General features: G+C 47.2%; 1 protein-coding gene across 1 annotated transcript in view; it reads right to left on the reverse strand.

Annotated features, from left to right (window-relative positions):
• LOC128267145 (AF4/FMR2 family member lilli) overlaps positions 1-24,057 on the reverse strand; it is a 122,985-nt gene that overhangs the window by 7,798 nt on the left and 91,130 nt on the right. Inside the window, exons 6-10 of the mRNA XM_053003933.1 lie at positions 20,210-20,302; positions 11,968-12,022; positions 10,916-10,957; positions 9,088-9,114; positions 8,692-8,950 (exon numbers count right to left, since the gene is read on the reverse strand). Of these exons, the coding sequence (XP_052859893.1) occupies positions 8,692-8,950; positions 9,088-9,114; positions 10,916-10,957; positions 11,968-12,022; positions 20,210-20,302 (476 nt within the window). The remainder of the gene's footprint in view (positions 1-8,691; positions 8,951-9,087; positions 9,115-10,915; positions 10,958-11,967; positions 12,023-20,209; positions 20,303-24,057) is intronic.

The following is a 24,057-nucleotide window of genomic DNA, read 5'->3' on the forward strand; positions in this document are numbered from 1 at the left end:
ATTGGTTGGTTCGTTGGTTGGTTGAGTGATGTTTTCCGATTGTTGACCACAGCGCCAGATGGCCACCGGGGGAAGTAATGAGAGTGTGAGAGAAAGAACGAAACATACTTCAGTTAGTTGCGGTTGATTGATTATTTAGTAGCGCTGGAACCGAATGCACGGATCCGCGCTTGCCACCCCCCGAACGCTTGTGATTTCCCGAGTCCCGAGCGTTTTGAGCTTTGCTGGAGGAGCAACATCCCAGAGCTCAAACCGAACGGGTGGGCAACACGTGAGTGGCGGGTTCCGTGACCACTCGAGAAGTGCTTGTAGTTGGCTGTCGGTTCCCGTTGCGTTCCGTCGGTTTCGCTGCATCGACGACGAGGAAAGGTAACTAAGCACATGAAAGCACACATTCCACAATTTGCCACAGGACCCGGTCTCGGTGTGTGTGTGTGTGTGCGATGTTGTCGGAATATGTGGTGAGAAAATGATTTATTGATCGTTTGGTTGAGGGATCGTTTCCTGCGGACAAACATCAACCATGCATGCAAACGCGAACGCCACGCGAATCTCTCCTTTCGGCGGTGGCTGTGTGCGTGACCTCGCTGTGCGTGGCTACACACGTGGCCCCGCGGGCCATCATGTGTTTATTGTTTGTTTTTATGCCGCGATTTAGTTCTTCCTCTTTCGATTGGGTTGGAACCCGAAACAAGAGAACGGGAAGACGATAAATGTTTAATGGCCGACCCTATCCGGTAACCTGCCCACCATGCTGGCGGCCAGTTGGCGATGAAATATTAATTGAATTTCTGGCACAACACGCAACACGGGCCGGGGTCCGGTGAGCCGAATGCTGCACAGATTATGTGGCTTATGGCTAAAGAATGGTTTCCGGTCGGAGGCAGGAACCAAACACAATCGTCCCAATTGTTGTTTTGTTTTAATGTAAATAATCGATACTTGTGGCCACCACCCTTACTCTTGATCGAGACCGATCAACCGATGATTGGGATCATCAAATGTAACCCACTCTCTTCCGGTGTCCGATTGCAATTACTAGCAACGGATTTAAATTGGGATTGGCAGTCCCCGCGGGGGCTTGGGGATTCGCGGAAACCTTTTCTAACCTTTCGCAAAATTCAAACTACATTTTTGCTTGCCGTGTGACCGAAAGTCACAACGGCGGAACGCCGGAATCCATGAGAATGGGAGGTGCCTTTGGGACGTGTTTCCCCGGAGGACGGCTCCGGGAGCTTGTCATCCCGCCGGCATGCGAAATTCGAAGTAAAAAAGCATTCGCATCCGGTGTCGGTCGCATGCCCGCCGTTCGGGTTACAGGCTTGGCGTCGGCGTCGGCGTTGTGTATTTTTTTTGGGGCGGAAACCTCAGGTGCGGTGGGTTTTTCTCGGTTTTCCCGCGGCTTCCATTGCTTCCGTCTGATGGCGTGCAATCTTCGTTATCGATATTACCTACTTCCATCGCGGGGGGCCACACGGCACGGCACGACGATGGGGAGGAGGGTTTGATTGAATGGATGACAGCCTGCCCACCGATGGGCACAACTGCGGCGGCCGGAAGCCATCGAATGACGATTGCGATCTGCGAATTTGGTTTTGAATGGAGCTGGTGCGCTGGTTTTGGGTTCCGCGAATCGGAAAGGAACAGCAAAAAAAAAAAAAAAAAAAAAGCGCGACCAACCCCAAATTGCTTTGGGGCGCACGGGCGCGCGTGTGTGTGTTCCCCGGCGACGATCTAGAATCCGAGAAAAGATGGAATCAAATTTTACGAGATTATATTTGTTGGATCGAGCCGAACGAGCCCCGGTCCGGTTTGGGCGCAGCTAAATTGGCATCCATATTTTTCACTTCCCACTTTTGCCAATCTGGTGCGCGCGCTGGGGCACGATAATAAAGCCGATAATGATGTCGCTCCATTATCCGGTGTCGGTGTGGTGTGGCATGGGGAACCACTTTTCACCGGGTCAAAGTTCCGCGACCGAATTTATAGACAAACTTCGCCGACGATGTTCGTAAAATCTAAATAGCGAGCCCGGAGACCGGAGCTCTGAAGCCCCCCCACGCCCGGCAAGCCATAATGACCGCCACATAATCAGCCACTTCCAAGGGGAAGTAACTCACGGCGGCGATCGTTATCGAGTCTAATGTATTTTTATGATTCTCGAACTGATCCGCTGCGGAAAGCGAACGAACGAACGAACCGCCCTCGAATGGGGATTCAATAGCTCACATTAAATGCTAATGCTATCTTTCCCTCCCAAAACGGTGCGGATTTAAACTGCGAGTAAAGTGGCCTCAGTATGCCTTCCATCCAACCTACATTTTGTGTCCGTCCTAAAAAGGGATGTAGAATCCCCGTTTTTTACTTGAGAAACCAAATGAGGTCGTTAATCAATTGTCTGTTGCCTTTCTCGTTACTCGATTACAGTTCCGCGGGCGGTTCCCGCGAAGCCACTCAATCACACATTCCGTCATCTTCTCCGGAGGCCCCACCGGAAAATGGATCGTGTCGCGAAACCGCACACGGCGCCCCAGGTATTGGCAGTCAGTGGAGACATATATTTATGGCGCTAGGCTGAGTGTGTTCGGCTATGCTTCGATCGGCCGGCGGTCGGCGAAAGTTCCACGCCTTGCCGCGGCGGCCCCGTATGCGGGGTTGCACTTTCCCCTCGCACTAGAGCTGATGAATGTGCGGTTAGCCACCGGAGTTACATTAGTTCTTGCGAAGAGAAATGTCCTCCGATGGAGCGCCGCTTCATTGTGCTCACTCTGTGTAATCGAAGGAATGCAATTTAGCTTCTGTGTTGGCCGCCTTCCCCAACAATGGTCGGGTCGAAGGGGTCGAAGAAGTTTTGCAAATGGGAAACAAAACTATGCCGAACGTTCCCAGCTCCCGGTTCAATTTTCACCGTTTTCCGGTTGCCTGTCGACACAAAAGTCCAGCGGTTTAAGTTATGCCCCCCCTCGCGCCAGATGCCATGCCAGCCACTCTTCCGAAGGAGTTGTCTTCGTGGCTCGTGGTAGTGGCTGCATTTGGATTCAGTCCGTTCGAGAACTAACTTAGATTTTACCCGAACCGGAAGGAAAGCTCCAGTTGGTCAACCGCAACCGACAGTCGGGCGCCGAGCGCAAGAGAGAGAGAGAATAAGTGTCCGACAAGTGAGCATATTCGGGCGCTCCGAAACGGAAACGGTGGTTTTATTCCACCCGGAACCCGGCGGGGGGTGTCATAATGAAAAAGAGCTGGGAAATATTATGAATCCGGGGCCACGCCACGCTCTCCAGCTGTCTCGACGGTTCTCGACCAACAGAAGGCTACCAGCACCACCGCAGCAGGATGCATCATCCCGAGTCTGTCAGGTAACCCGGTGACAGCTCGAAAGACTTTAAATTCCTTCCTCTCGGCGGCAAGTGCGGTGGAAATCCGTTGGAGAGTGGACCTCCGACCTCCGACTAGTGGTGGTGGTGGTTTCGGAACTCAAAGTAGTATTTTTATTTCACCCCAGGACTAGAATAATGGCCAACAAAACTTGACCAACGGCGGGGTGGCTGTAGCCCCGCCCCGTTGGTGGTACAATCATTTGGATACCAGAACAGTAGCGAAGCGGCCAAAGCTGGGGCTGGTGAGGTCCTGCCGCGTGTTATGGTACGAGATACAGAAACTTTCCACTTCATGACTGCTTCTGTGTTCCGGTCTACTCCTTTCGGTGGGGGTTTTGTTTATTGTAGTTTGAACTGCGTGCGGTCGAGAAACTTTCCGCACTCCGGAACGATTGGAAAATGTCACTTCCTTTCCTATGAACGCCAAGAAAGTAGTGCGCTTTTTTATAGCCAACATGTGGGTTTGTGTTTTGCGTGATTTGCAACAATCATTGAAATGGAAAAATTGAAATCAAAACCCCAACTGCAACGGAACACACTCAACAATCATCACACTTCAGCGGGTTCAGGTTGCGAATTCGAGCGAAAAGCGCGACCGGTTTCGGATTGTTTTAGTTGCCACGGGTGCGGTGTGAAGCGGCTAAAATATTAATTGGCACACACAGGAAAACACAGGCAAAAATGGTGCCGCGGGCCATGTTGCACGTGGGTGATCAAGCATAGGAGCGCGCCGTTACACAATCCGTTTTTTTTTGGGTCAAAATGTTTCGAATTCGACGTGCGTGTCCCAGCTCGGGGGCTTGTATCGAAACACAACAAATCATCGGACTTTTTTGCTCCGATTTGCATACAGTGGGAGGCGCTCTTATCCGCCCTTCGGGGCGGTCCAACAGGGCCACAAATGAAAATTAAACATACTCGTGAGCTCGTGCGGGATCGTGTACATTAATTTGAACGTTCTGCTCAACGTTCCTCAGCCTCCAAAGGCCACCGCCATGGGCGCCATAATGGAAAAAAACACCTTTACCCGGGCGAGCACCATCGATGGGCGCAGATTTTGTTTTGCATACTCGGCCGCGCACACCCCCTTGGGTTCCCCAGAGCGTCCCCCCGGGGTTAGTTGGATCGGAACGTTGCTCCGTGAACGTTGCTCTCTGCTGGCGTAATAACAATTTTTTTCCTCGTAACCACCATTTTCCGGTTCCATTTTCTGGACTGGATTACTATTTGAATGCTATAAAGTTTTTTTTTGCACCGGCGCCTTTAGTAATCCGAGAGATTATCAAATGGCGAGCAATTCTAGAAATAGTTTCGCCCATAAAACTGTACTGCTGCCGGCCACTGCCGGCAATGGCGATGTAATCAAGAGCAAAACTCGGTTGAAAAATGTCCGCTTCAAGATCGGCAACGAGCTCTAGGCTTCATTCGGTGCACCGAAAACTAGTATTAATGCCTGTTTTTTTATGCTCTCTATTTGTTTGCGTCGGGAGTTTCGTTTTTAATTATCCCGTTTCAGTGCGGACCTGGGAGATAACATTTAAGTGTAACTCGTTTCGGGCAGTTCATGTCGAGTAAAGCGCGTTCGCTTCTAAATCGTCGTAAAAGTACGACTCTTCTCAGTTCACTGGTTTCCATTATCCGGAAAGCGGGAAAGATTAAGTGGGTCGTTCCTGCCTTTATGCACACCACTTCTAAACGGTCCGCCGTTGAAAAGGGAGCTCCATTTAACGGGGTTTCACTGAAAAGAGCAAAATCAAAGGTCACTGCGATTCGAGAAACACTTTTCAAATTAAACTGCCAATTAAACACCATTTGGTACCTCGCATGTGCCTCGCACATCAAAGCAACACGAAATTTCGTGATACAAATCTGCCGCCCCATCGCCGGAATCGGAATCCGGGCCATCTAGGCCCATCTATTGTTTCGAAGGGAGAGACAGAGAGAGAGAGAGAGAGAAAGAGAACCGGACACAAAGAGGCCGGACATTGTTTACAGACGTCCGTAAGGGGATTATCCAGGAATCCCATTTCACACTCTCGCAAGCAATCAGAAAGGATTACACGGGAGGAGTGTTTTACGGCGGCATCCGGTCTGTATCATCCCTTTTTTCATTAAACTCCTCTAACGTCCCGGCATACTCCACTGCTCCGTCTAGTTCCGTCCGCTATCGCCCGGATGCCCGATGGGATGCTCCGGGTTTTGTTTTCCGGGCAAGGCAGAAAAGTTAATATTAAGCGTGAGATAACAACGGCAAAGCAAAATATAGTGGCCCCGGCCACTGATGTGCAGCCTTCTGCCTTTTGCCCCGGTGGAGCGTAAAGATGAAGATAATTCGGTTTCGGGGGGAGCCAAACCCAACCGGTCGCTCCGGTTACTTACGGCGCATAACCAGGTATGGCGCCGGCATGTCCGTTGAACGCGATGGTGGCCTGCGGCGGCTGCGGGCCGAAGCGTCCGGGAGGCTGGCCGGCCGGAAGCAGTGTACCACCGGCTACGGTGGTCGATCTTGCGTTTCCGCCGCCGGCGGTGGCAGTACTAGTGCCGGCGCTTCCGCCGTTAGCCAGCGTTTGGCCAAGCGAAGGATGTCGAGTCGCTGGTGTCGTGGTTGCATTTCCGGTCAGCGACATTACGCTGGCCATCGTTTGCTGCGGGTGCGAGTGAAAGTGGGCGGCCCCCGGGTGGGCCACGGCCATTGGGTGGTGGTGCTGCTGTTGCAACGCCACCGGATGCGCCGCCGGATGATGCTGATGATGGGCGGCGAAGCCGGCATGGTGCAGGATCGCGGAACGCGCTCCTGCAGCAGCGATGACGTGACATACGGGCGACGACGATGATGATGATGATGATGACGGTTGGTTATAGGATTGTGCGGTTAAGATGAGTGTGAAAAAGCAAACCAATGTTTTCCGACGCCATCGTGAGGTGTTGATGATGATGATTGGTTTGGATGTGTGCGTGTTTTATGTTGGATGGTTGTGGTTGAGTTAGAACGAATATGAAACGAAAAAAAGAAAAAAACAGAGGAGAAAGCTTGTCAGGATTAGGTGCGTTTGAGTGCGTGATTAATGTTGGGTGCATTTGTGGGGTGTTGGTGAAAAATGCTGTTAGTGAGCTAGCTTTTGATGAGTCATGATGTGTGCTACGCGAAACATTGCTTGAAGAAAAAAGTTAACACAACAACCTGGAAAGCGCGTGTGAAATGCAGAATTAGGTTTAGTCCAGAAAAGCCCTGGCTGCCTGTTCGTGTTAGCCGCAGCCTTTTTTTGACAGGAAGCCGCCTGCTACGAAATTTCAATTTCTGGCTGCGGACTGGAAATGAAATGTTTTGGATGAAATAAGTGAAGCGGACGTGAGCGCCGCTCGAGGACGAGGTATTTGCATTCGTCCCGCAGTTTTGTCGGGTTGGCCTTTCCCGTGTCACAGCAGCAGGGGCCTTTCGGGTTCGCCTTTTCGGTTCGTCAGTTTCGTAATGCGGCACAACATTCGGTGCCACAGCAAATTCTCATTCCGTTACGTTACGTTCCGTGTTTACAGCAGCATCATCATTATCTTTTCATCATATTTTATGATCTCCCGACGGCAGGATGATGCCGAATGCCGAGTGCCAAGCACAGACACACACATACTCTCATTTCCAGACCTGGATGCGGTATCAAAACTGTGACGCATTAACAATGTGCCCTTCGGTGAGTCCCTGAAAGTGACGGATGTAAATTCGGAGGAAGTCAAATTGAAAACTGAAACGGTGAGTCTGCCGGCCGTGTACGTCAGAAACGGGCGCGGCAGTTTCGGGGCCTAACCTTTGCGCAACGTGATTGAGCTCTTGCTGCCGCGTTTCGCGAAGGATTTGTAGTTCCCGAGGAACCATAAGCCGCGAAGCAGGGCGCGGTCCGACCCGCTCCTCCCGCGGTTTCCGGGAGGGGTTTGATAAAACCTAACAGCAATGCCCTACAAAATGTCGTCATTCATTTTCTTAATCCCACCGGAAAACTTCTTAGAAGGTGGTGGTGGCGCGCACAAGACCGTGGCGGCCTGTTTCCGTGTGCTTACCGCACCGCCTCTGGGTCCGACCACCGCCGGACCGGAGAGAGAAGATTTACTTTTCCTGTCCGAAAAGTTGGAGCTAATCTTTTTAGCGTTTGTTTACTGCAAGGATTTCCCCGCTGGGGCTGGTCGTTGGTCGTTTTCGCAAAAGTTGCGCTAACCTTCGCGGGTTAGCGCACTGGCCAGTGGTGGACAACGACACTGGCTGGCTTCGAGGAGATGGGTGACGACATTTCGTTCAACGACCGCTACAAAGTCCACGATCAAACGATAGCAACGGGCAGGCACGGTACTGCTGCGCGTAAGGCACGGTGGTGATTTAACGATTTGCTGCGAGTTATTAGAGCCGTTATTAAAAATGGCCAACACCCAGCCGGCCCGTGTCCCTTGTGGCTCACCATTAAGACGAAATTAGCTGTCAGCGAATCTATTTTAATGACGTTGAGCAAACTAATTTAAAGTTCCCGGTTTTTGGGGAGGCCGCTGGCTTTGGGAGCTGCTTCCGGCGAGCGTGTCCCGTCAGAAGCTAATTGAAGTTGCGTGTTACACGGTGTTGGTGTTTAATTTTTAATGGATAAACGTTGACCGGATGTAACATTGCGACCGCTCTCCGATGGAGACGCCTGGTGGCTCACCGTTCCCGACTTTACACCCGAATTGCATTTTCTTAAGCAATCGCAGTAGGTGTTGAAGCATTTGACGCCGCACCTTTTGAAGATGCCGAGCAGCGGGCGAACGAAGTTTAATTACAACGGACACCTGCTGGTTTCTCATCCGGTGGCCACAAGGCGCTCGAAGGAAGCAACGTCATGCTGTTTGCATGCCATTTCCAAGCAAGAAGCAGGAAACTCGCGCACACAAGACGGACGGTGTGCTGTGGGAAATGGTTCCATTTGCATCGCAGCATGCTCTGCCTGAGAGCACCACCAGCATCCGTCTTTCTCGCTCGTTACGGTGTAGTGTTCGCTTCATAAATTTTAAACAATGGTGGCCATTTTTTCTCATTTGTCCACAGCCAGCATACTGTACTGTGGTGTGGCTCCCTTTGGACAGGCGTCCTGGGTGTTGATTGTGCTGTGAATGCCCATTACGCCCAACATGATGTGGAACTGTTCCCAAACCCGAGTCGTTTGGACACTGAAGATGGAAGATGGAAGATTAGGCGGAATCCGGCGGAATGAGACTTTTTTTTTCGACGAGGAACGCAACGCAGACAACAGCCAATTTTCTCGAGTGATCGACGACGTGACCGACCGGTGATACCGACCTTCTTCTCTGCGCGGCCGCTGCGGCTCGCTGGGCGGCCTGCGCTATGAGAATGGGTGACGTGGCGGCGGGAAGTTGCGTGGCGGCCGCCGCTGCGGCGGCTTGATTCGAGGAGGCTGCTGCAGCGTGAGCTGCGGCTGCTGCAGCATGAGCGGCCGATGGAGTGGCAGCGGCTAGTGCTCCCGTGGGTGTTGCTCCGACGGTGGTGGCGGCGGTGGCCGCCCCTAACCAGGGCCACGTGGCGAGCGGTAGACGGTAACCTGTATAACAATTTTTAACAACCCTTCATTAAAGCTAAACAAACTAATTTTTCCTTTCCGGTTTGCCTGCGGTTAACATTTTATGAAATGTCTCAAGAGCTACACAGTAAAACGTTAGAATCTGGGATCAGTCTTACCTTCGGGCCACGGAACACACACGGCGGCTGTTGTTGATACCGCATTGGGTGATGGATGTGCCGTCAGAACACGGTGACCGTTTCATTGTGTCACGAGGAGTAAAATTCAACAATTAACGACACGATCGAACGGAGAAAAGGAGAGAGAGTTGGAAAAAAGGACAATAGCACATTAGTATGATGTTTACATTCAACACAAAAATTAGGACGATATCAGAGAGCTACGCGATCGCAATCACAGGAAGACATTTTGAACATGGTTTGGACATTGATGGTTTGATGGCAACAAGATGGCGTGAGGACACCGTGGGAGGTTTCGCGATTTTTTTTTAACCTCATGAAGGATGAAGGACATTGGGATAGAAGAAGGCAATAGGAATATGGAAGGTTATCTGGTGCGACCACATACACTTGTTACGGAAGCAACGTATTGCACAAAAAGCCACTAAAAAGCCCGACAGCGCGCGGGTCCAAGGTGCGTGCAACGTGAGGCCGAACTGTGAACACGATTCAATTTAACAACGCAAGCAATTTTCTGGTACAGCTAAAGTCTGTTAGCAAAACTGCAAAACGAACATCGAACGTTAAAATTTTTCATAAACCAAGAGGCATCGCGGGACGCTGTTTGGTAGCATGCCGGAGCGACAAGACGGATGGCGTCCGCGTGTTAAGCGTTACCGTAAACGATGATCGCTGTCGCGTGTCAAGCGCCATGAAATTGACACTGTTGTCGATAGCAGAGCGATCCAACCATCGCTGCGCCATCGGTCCAAAATCATTGAGAAGCCCAACAGTGTCAAGAACCACCCGGCGGAACGAACCAAATGGAACCGATAGAGAGGAGGATTTCATGATTGATAGCGATCAATTCGTTAACGACAACTGCTACCGGTTTTATCGTATTGCAGGGCATAAGGATTTAGTGAAACATTAAAACATAATTCCGATTCCGATTACGAAAGAACACGTGTTTCTATTTCACTTTTAAGTGTTTTATCTGACTTCTCTTTGTAGAAATGTTTGAATGTTACAACGACAATTGCTAAAGTCAACATGCCGGGTGACGTTAAACGGATCGAAAACAAAGTAGTCGAATAATTGGTTCAATTTTAACCATTCGCGCAAGATGCGACAAAGCAAACATAGCATGACAACAACAACAACAACACAACAGTGAAAACTTGGAGAGAAGCAATGTTCGACTGCAAAACATGTCAAATGTCCGGACAAACTGTGTGTCACAGTTGGCAATGCACCGTTTTCCATTTAATTTCCCATTACGGCTACGTCCTTAGTGAAACATTGTAACGTGCAAACGTAAAGCGTACAGTTTTTACTATTATTCGCGCTAATGACTATTCTATTGATGACCGGTGGTAAGATAGTACCGTCCTAGATACTTTGTTTTAGTTCTGCAAACCCCGATTGTACATTAAGTATTTGCAACAGTCGAAAGTTCTACAGTAGGTACGCTGAAACACGCGAAACTTGCAAGGGTTTAGGGAGCAAACAACAGCAACATTAAACATGCAACAATGGCTCAAAATAGTGGCTTTTTTCGTGGCTGCTCGTGACTACAATGGCACTACTTCCTTCTACAACACTAACTGGGGGAACATTGTGGGAATAGGTACGTGTGCAATAGTGAGTAAGGACCGGTAGGATGGAACGAATAGACTCATGACCAAACGACTGTTAGCTACACTTTTTGGCAGGAATCACATGCACGGGGCTTAAACATTCTAGGAAGGTGACGGTGTGTGTGTGTTTGGGGGGGTTAGCCAACAAGCCAAGCACGTGTGAGTTTATTTATTGGAGTTTTGCTCACCCAGTGACGGGGCCGAGACTGCGCCTTGTTTCGTCAGAAACACTGTCCGCACCAATACAAACAATCACACAAACATAAACGAAGAAAGGATGGTAAGTCGTGTGGCATCGGAGGCATTGTTCGCGATGTTATCGGCACATTGTTTCGTGTGGGTTTTTCGTTTTTTGGTGTACACCACATCATGATAATGTCACCAAATGCGAATGCGTATCATGTAGGGTTTGTTTGGGTTACAGTTTAAATTTCGGTCAGATTCCGATTGTAATCAGCAGTTTAGATCGTGTCCAAAACCGATAGATAAGTGAGGGAAGATTTGTTTTAAGAAACACCACATACGTTGCGAAGAGAAGAGAATATAAAGAGAAAAAAGAAAGAGAAAAATATATATGTAAAATCAGTCATCAGTAGCAACATCTTCAATACACTTCGGTTATTACGCAAGGTATAGAGATATACAGTAAGTTTGTTAGAGGAGGAGTTTTCTTACTAACATTATCTCATGGTTTGTTCGAAAAGCAGAAAAGCGATAGAGTAAAATAATACTTGTTTAATACATAAGTTCACATGAGCAACAGCAGATTAGGGATCCATTTAGGCTTTATTAATTCATCAACCGAGCGCTGTGACGTTCAAAATTTTCAAGCAATCAATGTTATTTTTCTTTGCCATTTGCCTCTCTAAAGAAGTAACGAAGCCAACGTAAAAAAACCTAAAGCCCGAAGATGGATCGAACGTTAGCTCCCCAGCGTGAAATGAACAGTGAACCACTCATTATTGAACTTCACTAGGGCAAGAGAACCAAACTAGAAACGCTTCGTCAGACAGGCAAACAGAAAAGGTCAGAAACATGCATAAAACCGTGGACAGTATCAGAAAGAATTAAAAAAAAAATCGTGGGCAACAGAACGAGTGTTGGAAAAGTGTGGAAAAGCGCCAGTTAGGTAGGAAGAGAACAGTTCTGTGAAAGTGGCTACACTCTAAATGCTCTAAATAGTGGAAGAGAAGTGAGATCGGGGAAAGGAAGAAGTAAATAAAATGGTTAAATAACTTACCGCTTGACACAGCAGGAGCTTTTTTACTTTGAACTCGTGCGGTTGCATTATTGACCTACAGTTTTACAGCATACACACACACGGGCGTGCGCGCGCGCGCACACACACACAGGGGATGCACGGATTTGGTGGTGTGATTTGCGTATTGTTTTTTTTTATTGTTTTTCGTTTTGAGGTGTGTGAAATAGTTTGCGGTTTGCGGTTTGCATGTATTGCATTTTTCGGTTTTTGAATTCGAGACAGAAATTCAAAAACCCAGGGGAGAGGAAAAAAGAAAAAATATATAAGGATTAAATGCAATCAAATAGCGAGATATGTTGAGAGACAGACAGACGGACAGACAGAGAGATAGAGAGATAGACAGAAAGAGAAAGAGAGAGAGATAGTAGATAGAAGATAAAGAAAGAATGTTTGAAAGAGAATTATTCGGTTAAATGTGATAACTTCGCGTCGCGTACTGATACACTGTAATAGGTTCGTTTCTCTTCGTTTCTCTTCAATAATCGTCATGCAACACACGGTCCGGAGACAAGAGTGTCGAAATATGGTTGAGATGTGCAACTCAACCTATGGTTTGGTTGCAACCAAACCTTTCCGAAGGTTTAACATTATTTACAATTAACGTTTCAACAATAAATTCGCTAGCTCGCTTCCTCGCTTAATTACGGTTTCCGACAGTTTCCGACAGATCTTTTGTGGATTGGAAAAAGTGGCAAAAATCTGCGGCCATTTAGGTCACACCATTTTTCCATTCCAAATTGTGCGCTCATCGTGGAACACCGTCGCAAAGCAACCTCAGCATCGGTTGCTGTGGTTACGCGTAGCCGAATGTAATTGGCCTGATATTTCGCTGTGTAAATTATGGCGTTTATATGCTCATTGCCGCCGCCCGGCGCGCTTCGCTGGAGTCCGTTTATTCGGAATGTGGAAATCGGGAAAATGCGCAGAACGAAAATTAATGAAGATATTTATTGCACCTACACGCGGATTCGGAGCAGTGCGCGGTTCCGTGGTTGGCAGCTTTACAGCTCTTTGAAGCGCGGCGGTGTGTGCAAAGGGTGAGCGTAATTATTGCACTGAATTGGCCACGCAGACCAACGCGTTTATTAAAGGCTGTACAGACGGGCACATGGAATTGCTGGATTAAACGGTTTCACTTTTTAAATTAAAGAACGATTGAGGAAAGTACACAAAATGTGTGATAAATTGAGTAGCATCTGGACGTCCCATAATCAGTGTCCCGGTTGCTGAAAAGTTAGTCGCGTATAGTCCATTTCATTGCTCTTTAAGGAAGATGGAGAAAGGAAAAAAGCCGTGCGATCGAAATCAGTGTTGTATGCCGCTCCGCGGACGTTGTCCTATCGGTGTGCCGGCCACGCCATTTTGGTGCACTTCACCTCGTGCTCTTAAATTTTCCAGATTCTGCCTTTTCCAGGGGACGGGGACGAATTTGGGCGAACAGCAATCCCCAAACTGGTTACCCCAGGCAACCGGACAGCAAACCGGGGCCGGGGACTTCATCTTTCTGCGCTTGCTGTGCTCACCGAGATGGCATCATTTTTTAATTAAACGTCACTCGTTCGGGATTTTTCGTGGCCTTTGGGCCGGGCCACGGGCCTCCTTGCCTGCGGTTGTATTATCTTTTCACGTCACGTTTTTAATTATTCCCGACCGCCGGTCCGGGAGAGTGTTTTCCCTGCTCTGCTCCGCTGACTGACTGTGGCGCAGGAAGGCTTCTGCTTTTTGTTGTCTTGAAACCTACGCGAAGTAATGTCACATTAATAATTGGTTTTTGATAGCATCGAGAGTTTTGGGGCGAAGGAAAAAGAACTACGATTATTAGTCCGCAGCTGCAGCTGGCGCAACGTGGTGTGCAACTCTTTGCTATGCAAAATTATCAACAAAAAAAAAATCCGAACCCGAAACATTTGCACGTTTCGTATTAATCGGTATCAGGGGGTCTGGTGTGGTCAGATAAGCAAGACTGCACCCAGCCCTGTGATTGGAAAATGGGGAACAAATTTGCATTTTTGGCCCTCCGTGTGCCGGTGCCAAAGTTTCGTCGCCTCGGCTTCGGTGTGAACGGAAGAGCTAGGCCACGGTGTGGTTTCGTCGCTATCGTATAAAATATGCAACAATTGAATCAGTCCTTTTTGTGCCAGACACGCCATCGTGTGGGGGACTCCGAAAATGGAAACCGGCAAAGTCGGGGATTTATTTAGACGCTTTTTTTGGGTGTGTGCTGCGCGCGGAGCACAACGACAGATTGGCGTTATCGGAACGGAGCAAAAATCGGCGGTATATTGACTTGATACACCGTCAACCGTTTGAAAAAAAGGAAGTCACTCCACAGAGAAATACACGATCATGTGAACATATTGGATGGAACATTGTTCCAAAAAAGACCCCGAAAACACAGCCAGACAATCCCCGGCCAGCCCAACTTCTTTTTTGCTCAAACTCCACCTGGCCACCCAGCCGTCAATCCGACGATACTCACAGGTTCGCCAGCCGCCATCGTCATCGCGGTGCGGAACCGTTTGGCGGAAGCGCTCGTTGACGATCGAACGAAAAACACCAACAGGCGGACAGAAGACGAACGCCCCGCCGGCCCTCGGGTTGGATTAAGCACGTTCACCGGTGCAGAAACACACGCGACGCGAGAAAAAATGCATTTCCATTCGAAAAGTGGCCGCGCGGGCCCTCGCTACTCTCCCGAGGGCGACGGTGAAAAGTGGATAAAAGCTGGTCTTTGGTCGGGTGATTTGTAACCCTGCCACGTGCGCAATGGCGCGACGGTGTTTTCTGTTTCTCCTTCTAGCTCTAGTAAACGGTTCTCGGTTCAGCGGATCATAGATCGTATCGGAGAGGCACCGCGCGCCGGAGGACTGTAAGGCGAAAGCTTTCAAATCAGCCCCACTCAGCCCTCGGCTTTGGAAGGGATGATAGTGCGGTGCCGCCCCTTAACGTTGATCCTCTCAAACGGCTCGCCCGTCGCGGCAAGGTGAGATCGGGGACCGGGAGTATCCTTAAAGTGCGACGAGTAGTATGCAAAAAAAAAACGGGACGCCAAAACCATCGAACCGGAAAAAGGATATTTTTTTAAAGCCAGCCGCACCGGTTGTAGCACCCGCGGAGCCATGATGTGGTCGAAACGGAGTGGAGACCTCTCAGTCGGGCACTCGGGTTATTAGCACAGTGGAAAGTCGGGATAACAGAGTCACTGTTGGTTCCTCTTTCGCCTGGGCGCCATTATGGCGTCCGTGGTGCGGCTCCGACCAGGGAACGGATTTATCGGATAGCGATAAATCTTGAGTTGATTTTTCCAAATGGCACACATAAGCTCCGTGAAACTCCAGTGCCCCCCTCGGGGGGTAGTGCACCGAGCCGAGGTGCAGGAGGAGATATAAATCGAAAGCTCAATGATGCTTCCCGGTCCCAGTTCTCCGGTTGGTGGGAGATTTGTTGCTTGCTGGCCGGCTGGTTGGCTGGAAGTGGCCGAGATTTTCCGGAGCGCACCCGTTCCCGAAGAAAACACTTTTTACTCTGCCCCGATGTTGTTACGATGTAGCGCGTTTCGCGGCGTGGCCACCAGCACTGGCGAGCGTTTCCGTGACAGCGATTGATGGCGATGGACGGTGTTAGGAACATTTGTGATGCCACAAAATCGGAAAAAGAACGCAGGCAACCATTCTCCCCGCTGGCGCTGGCGTTGATCTGTGGCCTGGCCAAACGTCGATCCCCGGACTCTAAAGTAGTGAGTTATGGGACCATTCGGTTTCGTGTTTCGTGCTTTTCAATCGGGCCAAAGAGGCCAAATTGTTCTCCGAAGGCGTACCTCCGAAAATTGGGCACATACATCTTTGGCCGGCCAGCCCGTGTGGGATTACTTTACGCTGTGCCGAACAAGCAAATGCCCTCCCTACCCGGGCTTAACCGGCTTATTTATGAGACATACACCGCGAACGGAAGTCTCGAGCCCTCGAGCCTCGAGGCTTTTGGAAATGTTGTGAATGAGACTTTAGAAGATTCATTTGACCACCGCGCGCGCGCAGGCTCCGGAACTGAAGAAAGTGAGAACAATTATTTCATTCGGCAGCGCAATCTGTAGAAAGCACTCGCTGTCGTTAGAATTGTGTCCAAGGATTTGCGAAATTCAGAACACAGAATTCAATCAACTCTTCTCCCCGGTTTGATTATACAGTCGTCTGCGTCGGCGGTCCTCTGCGACCCAACCCGACTGATGAAATACCAGATTAATTTCCTCCTCTCTACTGTGCCTTAAGAAGAGCCCAGGCCGGGCACCAGAAGCGGAACAGTGCTTCGAGAAAACTTAATTTACCACATCCGGTTCGAGAGCTTCTTGTGTTCGGGGATAGCGCTACGGGGGCAGATTGAAAATTGTATCGCAAATGAAGCAAAACAATCTGTTTCTCCGCCAGGGCCGATTGCTTAATTAAACTGGCCATGTTAGCACTGGCCCCGACACTCGGGGCCCGGGGATTTCGCTCGATCGAAAGTGCCGTCGCAGTGTGTCGCAGGGGGCTTCTCAGATTCAACCTCATTCACTCTGCTCCGCTGCTCCGTTGCTTATACTGTAACTTATGTCCCGGTAGTAATTCTGAAGCAAAAACGTTAATAAGGGTGCGCCAGTGACAGATTTAAAATGGAATTCTTTTTGTTTTCGACACTCTGACTGCCTGCCTCGGGAGCCGTATTGCATGACCGTATTATTGAGAGGAGAAAACAGAAAAGAGAGAAATGAGTTCGCCACTTCGGGGCCGGCGCCTTTTTAATAAACAAAAACAAATGGCGGACAGAACCGGTGGTAGAGGATCTAATTATTGGCCGTTATTGTACTCTCATTGATCCTGCGCCGAATACTTCTGGAATGGTTCTGGAAAGGACCCGCGACGAGCCCCACACCACTCCGTGGGGAAAAATCGTGGCTTTTCGGGGCAGTTAAAAAAGTGAAAACTCGAGGACAGATTTATTGGGTAGCAATTTAAAAACAGAGAAAGAGACAGAGAGAGAGAGAAAGAAAAACAGGAATTGGTGTTGCATCGCGCGTAGAGTGAAACGAAAGAAATGAAACCTACCACACGAAAGTTCCCACATTCCTGCCACGTGACGTACGTGTGTCTGTGTGTCTGTGTGTGCTGTGGTGGCCATTTTTACGAACTGCCATTGCTTTTCTCGGTCGGTTCGGTGCTATTGCCGCTCCACCAGCACCACTCCACCACTACCCTCCTCACCGCGCAGGCTTTCGTTGTCCTGAGGCTAATTACCATTGCCGGGTCCCATTGCCAGTTCTCTGTGTTCAGATTGTGTTCCGATGGAAACTAGAACGCTTTTCATCGCTGGGCGAGAAAATGGCATTTCTTTAGTGAGCAAAGAAAGAAAGAAAAAGAAAAACGGAAACCGAATTCCGATCGTTTCAGCCAGGTCCTCCTAGTGCTAATCCGCAGATTTGGGCCGTAAATTTGCTGTTTGGAATATTCGTTCAATACTAAACAGAGTGAAAGCAAAAAGCGAAAAGCAAAACAATCGGTTACGATCTATGCTGCTTTTAAGTCTTCTGTTTGCTCCTCAACGGTGGCCACTTCCTAAAGGGAATCTCTCATGCTTTCCCTGCAGTCTTGTTTAACTAATTCGATGTGTTTGGGGAAAGAGTATTTCCTCCTTTCTAGCATGCCTTAAAAACAGATACTTCAACGTTTACTACCCACTGGCTGTCACTAGCAAGTGTGTCTGTCTAAATACATCCCTCGAAAGCAATAGTTATGGGTCCGGCACGCTAAGCATTAGATCGGAGCATCGGAAACATATTTTCCCACGAACATTACGCGTGATCCCTAACACAACAGCTAGTTGTTTCGAGAGAAACAAATACTATTTAGGGAAGTAAGAAAAAAAAACCAGAATGTATTAGTAACATACAAATCCTAAGATGCAAACCGACACCAGACGATCGTCACGCGATCCATGCGATCGAACAAGGCTCTCACATCGTGCAAATAGTACTTCCGTTTTTCTGCAGCCTGCAGTGCCACTAGCACCAGTGCAGTTCGGTGGCCCAAACCCAGGTAGCAACAGACTGAAACAAACCGAAGACGGCGCACCAATAACCTCGGCTAGAGGCAACAAAAAATGGGTCGTGAACAGTCAACAAGCTATCAAACAGCTGAGAGTTTTCATTGATGTTCTTTCGGTTTCGGTTTCGGGGGGAATACAAGAAACACAACTGGCACAACACATCCGGGACAAACACTGTTAAAAACTACATCACGAGAGTAAGATTGAGAAGAACGAAAAGAAAGGAACTCAACCACCACCGGCAACCACAAGTATCTCAAGCACAATCCGATCCGATGCAAAAAGAATCAAGAAAAATCAAAAGAGAAAAAAAAAACACGGAACTCTAAGCCAGGATAACGGTGTCCCGGTACCCGGTGTTGATTGCTGGCGGTGGACGTGTTGTTGAAGGGCAACGTGTGGTGTGTGGTCGGTCGGTGGTAACAAAAACCAAACAAAAATAATGAAAGGAAAACTGTAATAATGGTAGCATTAACGTTGCTAGAGAGGGTTGCAGAGCACTAACACCATGGCAGAAACTAAACTAAACGTAGCAAAAATAAGGTCCAAGTGGAGATAATAATGGATTTAAGAGAGAGAGAATGTTTACAGAAAACGGTATTATTGGTTTGCAGCTATCTTATTAATATATTATTATTTGTTATTTTATGAATGGTATTAATAATTCTTCAAACACTTGGCAACAACAGCTACACGTTTTTTCGTGAGTTTTCGTGTGTGTGTGTGTTTTGCGCGTTCACAATGTGTGGTTGGTGGTGGAGTGTGCGTCGTGTTTGAATGCGTATACCTTGCGTGTGTTTTGGTGTGTGTGTTGCACTAATCCATAAAAAGAAAACGATCATAACCGCATCACAATCCCAAAAAACACTAGAAACGTAAACAAATGTTTTTTTTTTACCAAACACAACAAAGGTGAAAAAAGAGGTAAGTTTTGGCATTTTTTATTTTTTGGTTGTTGGCTGATGAGGGCCGGGTATAAAACGGGTGTTTTGATAAAAAAGGGAGTATATAGCTGAATATAAACTTGCGCAAATGGGGGGTGGGGTGGAAATATGATACGAGGCACAGTTAAAAGAGGGCTATCCAAAAGAAAGAGCAGAAAGAAAAAACACGTTCAATATGTTTTACCATTCCAGAAGTATTTTCACAGTCACGGAGTGTCAAACAAGCCGCATTCACAGAGTAAACATGGTTAGTACCATTGAGTGACTTCGCTTATCAACTAAAACGGAACCAAACTTGCTAGATAAAAACGGTCGCTGATTGGTGTAAACGGAGTGGAGAACCGAAAAGTAACTTATCGCATAATTTAACATTTCCATTTTTTACCAAAGAAAAAAGAAATTCAAAATTGAAAACACTATCACATCGCCTTCGAATCAGAGTAGGCTGGTCGATGCATGAACAAAAACAATAATCTAGTTACCATTTTCACAGACCATAAAGGAAAACGTAAAGTACAACCGAACTTTGACACATTCACAAGAAAAGGGCTAAAAGAAAACCACGCTGCATACAAAGTACACAAACAATGCTGCCTTAATGCACAGTCAAAGTGGAACAACTACCGGAAAGGCGATGATGTTTCGTTTATCGGTTTCAGCTCGCTCGCGTGATTATATAGATTATTTGGCGGGTTTGGTTGCAAATTAAATTTAGCATCGAACAACAAGCTTTTCTCTAGTAGTGCCTGTTATCTCACAGTACCATTCATCCACTTCCACTAGATAATCTGAAAAACACATCGAACCTTTACAGTGTCTCATGTACGCACATGTTCATCTAATTGTTATCATCAATATATAGTTATCATTTAAGGGCTATTGTAACATGGAACTAACGAATGCGTGAAACTATAAACAAATTTCGAAACAGAACGGAAGGAAATCATGTAGCAAGATGAAATAAAACGAAAACAATGCGCCACGATATGGCAATCAAAAGTAAAGACAGAGAACTAAAGAGTGTACAGGAAAGTAAACAAACAAACCTATTTTGTTTCAAATTATGAAATAATAGTGACCATAAGTCGAAAGGATAGAGAGCGAAAGAGAAATAGAAAGAGAAAGAGAGAGAGAGAGAGAATATATATGTAGATATTTATTTATATAAAGAAAAATGAAAAAACTTTGTTTTTCATGCACACCTCAATTTTGCGTCCCTCAACCACAGTGCCGTGAAGACGTTCGCGTGCTCGCTCCGCCTCGCTACTATTAGCGAAGGTAACAAACCCGAATCCCTACATGCAAGGACAGAACAAGAAACATGCATTAAAACAGCGTCCGCTCAAAAACAACGTGCAACAAAAAATAGTATTATATATTATCTGTATATATATAATGGTATCATTTATCGTACTGTTTTATTTTTCTTCTGGTTTGTATGGTTGGTTTCGGTCATTGTTTCGATTGTACTGGTAGTCGTGAACACTAGATAAATATATATTGTTTGCTGGGAAGTGGTCAATGGGGAGGTGGGAAGAGTGAGTGAAGAGCTTGATTTTGGTTATAAACTCGGCAGGGGCTGGATAAAAACAGTACCACGGCAACGGTTATTGGACGGGATGTTTCAGCAGACTTTCTAGTAACTTATGTTGACACTAATCCAACACGCATGTTGAACTTTAAAAGAGGGCGAATGAGAGAGAGAGAGAGGGGGGGAAAGAGAAAGTTGCTAAGCTGTCAAAAATCTCCTTTGCCACACATTTGCCGTTACGAAACGATAAGTGACCTAGACGAACGAAAAGAGAGACAAATTAAACCTTTAGCAAAGAGGATGTTGACAATAGAATACATCACAGTGAAGCGTACTGCATAAGCCGCAAAATTGGAATCATGCTTATCAATCAATCACAAACAAACAAAAACGAAAGAAACCAACAGCAAGTATGCGACACGAAGACTGGTGAGTGTAAAGGAAGCCTCTAAAGGAAACTTTTGTCTCACATTGGTGGACTCGTTCTAAAGCTCTTTCTCGTTTTGGAGTAGCGGACCTGGTTGGAATGTGTGTACTCAAGATGCGTTGCTTTTTGCTTTAAGAGGTTGTACACATTTGCCGGCACATTAGAGCAAGAACCTGATCGCCATGGGCAGTCAAGCCGACCGAAGCTCATGCGGAAAAAGAAAAAGTGAGCGATTAAAACTTTGCCAATATAAGTGGATAGAGTACGTGGATGATTACCACGCTAAACGAAGTCGTGGCGAAAGATGCCGTGTCTTCTTTTCAGTTGAGTTGAGAAATACTTCCCAAGCGCCAAGACAAGCAACCGGAAGCCAAAGACTGTCGATGAAAGAGAATCCGATAGCCTTAATTCTTGGCCGATATAGGAAAAGTTTTGTAAACTAACTACCAAACAATGGTCTTACATTGCTGCTGCTGCTGCTCCGGCTTCACATTTTTCGCCAGACGGAACAAAAAGACAAGTTTTCCGGTAGAAAGGCACGCAGTTTCAACAATGTTGTAAGAACAATGAGGTTAGCAAATCGTGTTGCCATAGAGACAGCAGCGAGACCAATTCAGAATGCTAACTATGTTCGTGATCATTAAAGTCACAAACGACACCAAGTGTAAAGTGCCGCACATGAACAAATTGCAGAGAATTAATGTCACGATTGTAATAAAACCCTGCCCGTGACAGGTGACACTCCGCGGAAAAAAGCGATTACAGCCACCGGGCACCGTGAGCTACAGAGAAAAACGACTAGCGTACGCAAAGTTTAAGAAACATAATCCATCCTGGTTGTATTAAAATGACAAAGCTTCGGCCTCGTGCTATCGCCCTCCAGCGCCTGCCTTGATGAGTGATGGAAATGGATTTTCATCACCCAGTGCGTTCCGTGGCACGGGTGTCGTCGGTTGACGTTCCGTTCCAGGTCACGGTACGGGATCGGGCTGACAAAAAGGGATTAAGCACACTGGCAAGACATGCGCGCCACTTTGAAGCACATTTTCTACATCGGACGCTACGCCGAATCAGAAATTGATCCTTGTGTCTTAAGACCTTACAACAACATGGCAGCAGCGTTGGCAGCAACGTTGTTTTGCCAGCGATATTTTAAGCTGGCCGTTATTTCTTCCGTGCCCAGGAGTGGCGCTGGATTTTGTTACGGACCAGTGCGTCACAAATCATCCGGAGCATCTGGTAAGCTTTCCTTATCGTAGGACCTTACGCTTAGAAAGTGAGCAATCTGCAATGCAAAAAGACGTCGATTTAACGGCCGGTTGAGAATTACTGTCGGGCTTCAAAACATGTTCTTTAGTTTGATCCTCTCTGATCTAAGACAAGTGAATGCTTTACGAAGGAATACTTTCAGTTCCACAGCGGCACATGCACAAAATACAAAACTAAACCTTCCCTAAGCGTTTGGGAACATAAAACAAACATGAATCAAACACATTTTTGTACACATTCCAACCGTGGATTCCGTTTCTACTTCGCCCTTAGTACTAGGTTTGCGAAAGGGGAGGGAGCCCACCTACCAGCAGGGTTCCGGTAATGCTAAAGCAACAAATTAGTAAAAGCCACAAACCACATCCTCTTTAGAAACTATTTTTAATGAAAACATACCAAAAAACGAGATTCCTATTTCAAATGATCTATGAAAGCGAAAGCAAAACCAGACTGGAATTGGAAGATGGCGTCCAAATGAGCAAACGATACTAACGGTCAACGGTAACAATAATGGAAAACAGAGAAGTCGGCAGACAGACAGCATAATACTGACGTAGATTAAAATCATAACCGAACGAAGTACAACAAAACACAAATCGTAAGCAATCATTTCACGATGCTAAGGAAAAACGAGAAGGCTAGTGGAAAGCGTGCCGGAACATGTCTTCCGGGCTGCGGACGAGCATTTTATTTCCGTTTCTCTAAGCAGATCAAGACGAGAGAAACAATGAACGCTTTAAATGATCGCTTTTTGATTGATTACGAGCCGAACCACAACGAAGCAGGAATGTTATACTAAGGGCCACGTTACGTCAACTCATCGCAATCCCAGAGAGCAAAAGGTAAGATTTCTATGTTGCCTCTGTAAGTTTTAGTTCGATTAATTCAATGCGTACATATTAAACAATAGAAAAGCAGCGAACGATTGATGCATGACATGAGCAATCGGGTACAGTTAAAGTTTACGAGCCGCAACAACAGTCTAAAACGAGGTAATGAAACAAAAGTGAACGAAGGTGTGTAAAGTTATCCTGCGCGGTGGTTTCACAAGGTATCACTTGCCTTTTGGAAAATGCGGGAAAGGCTAACACTAAGGCACAAACACCGAGTCCCGTGGGCGGATTACGGCAGGAGGATGAAATCATAAGCAATGAAACTAACCTAGAAAAGTCAACAACACATTCTACACGTCCGGTTGGACGGTACTGGTACTGAGAATGGTAAAGGTTAAAACAAACAACCGGTCAACACGGGTGGTACACATACACAGAAACGGGAGTACAGTAAGTTGAGTTGAGGGATCGAGTAGAGAAGTATGGGACGGTTAGCAGTTTACGGCAGCAACATTACGGAGACGGTGACGGTCGGTGAGCGGTAATGTTTGTGAATGTGTGGGACTGTGCGGGAAGTAGGACAGGTGCGTGTTTTGTCGGAGGACAGCCGTGGGAAGTGCTATATTTGTGGTTGGAAAACGTTTTGGGGGCTCTCTACAAGACAAAAGATCCATTTTTTATTGCAAATTGTTTTCAAGCGTTGATTGAGTTGATAGAAATATTTTATGTTTCCTACAGTAAATTGGTTCAAGTGGTTTGATTTGAAAAGAAAATACAGTCTTTCTGTCTAAGGGCGCGTGTGTTCCTGATCAATGTCTTAAGAATTCTAAACCATAGCGTCACGTTTTGCTTCAGAAATCAGCTCCAACTGTATCCGGCGATAATTTTTGGCCACCCATTAGGAACCAGATGGAGCCGATTTCCCCAGCATGATACCATACTCTCTCTAGCCAGTCATTGTGTCGTTTGGTTTGGGCTGTAAGATTTTGT

The sequence above is a fragment of the Anopheles cruzii genome, chromosome 2 (assembly GCF_943734635.1).
Source record: "Anopheles cruzii chromosome 2, idAnoCruzAS_RS32_06, whole genome shotgun sequence".
Taxonomy (NCBI): domain Eukaryota; kingdom Metazoa; phylum Arthropoda; class Insecta; order Diptera; family Culicidae; genus Anopheles; species Anopheles cruzii.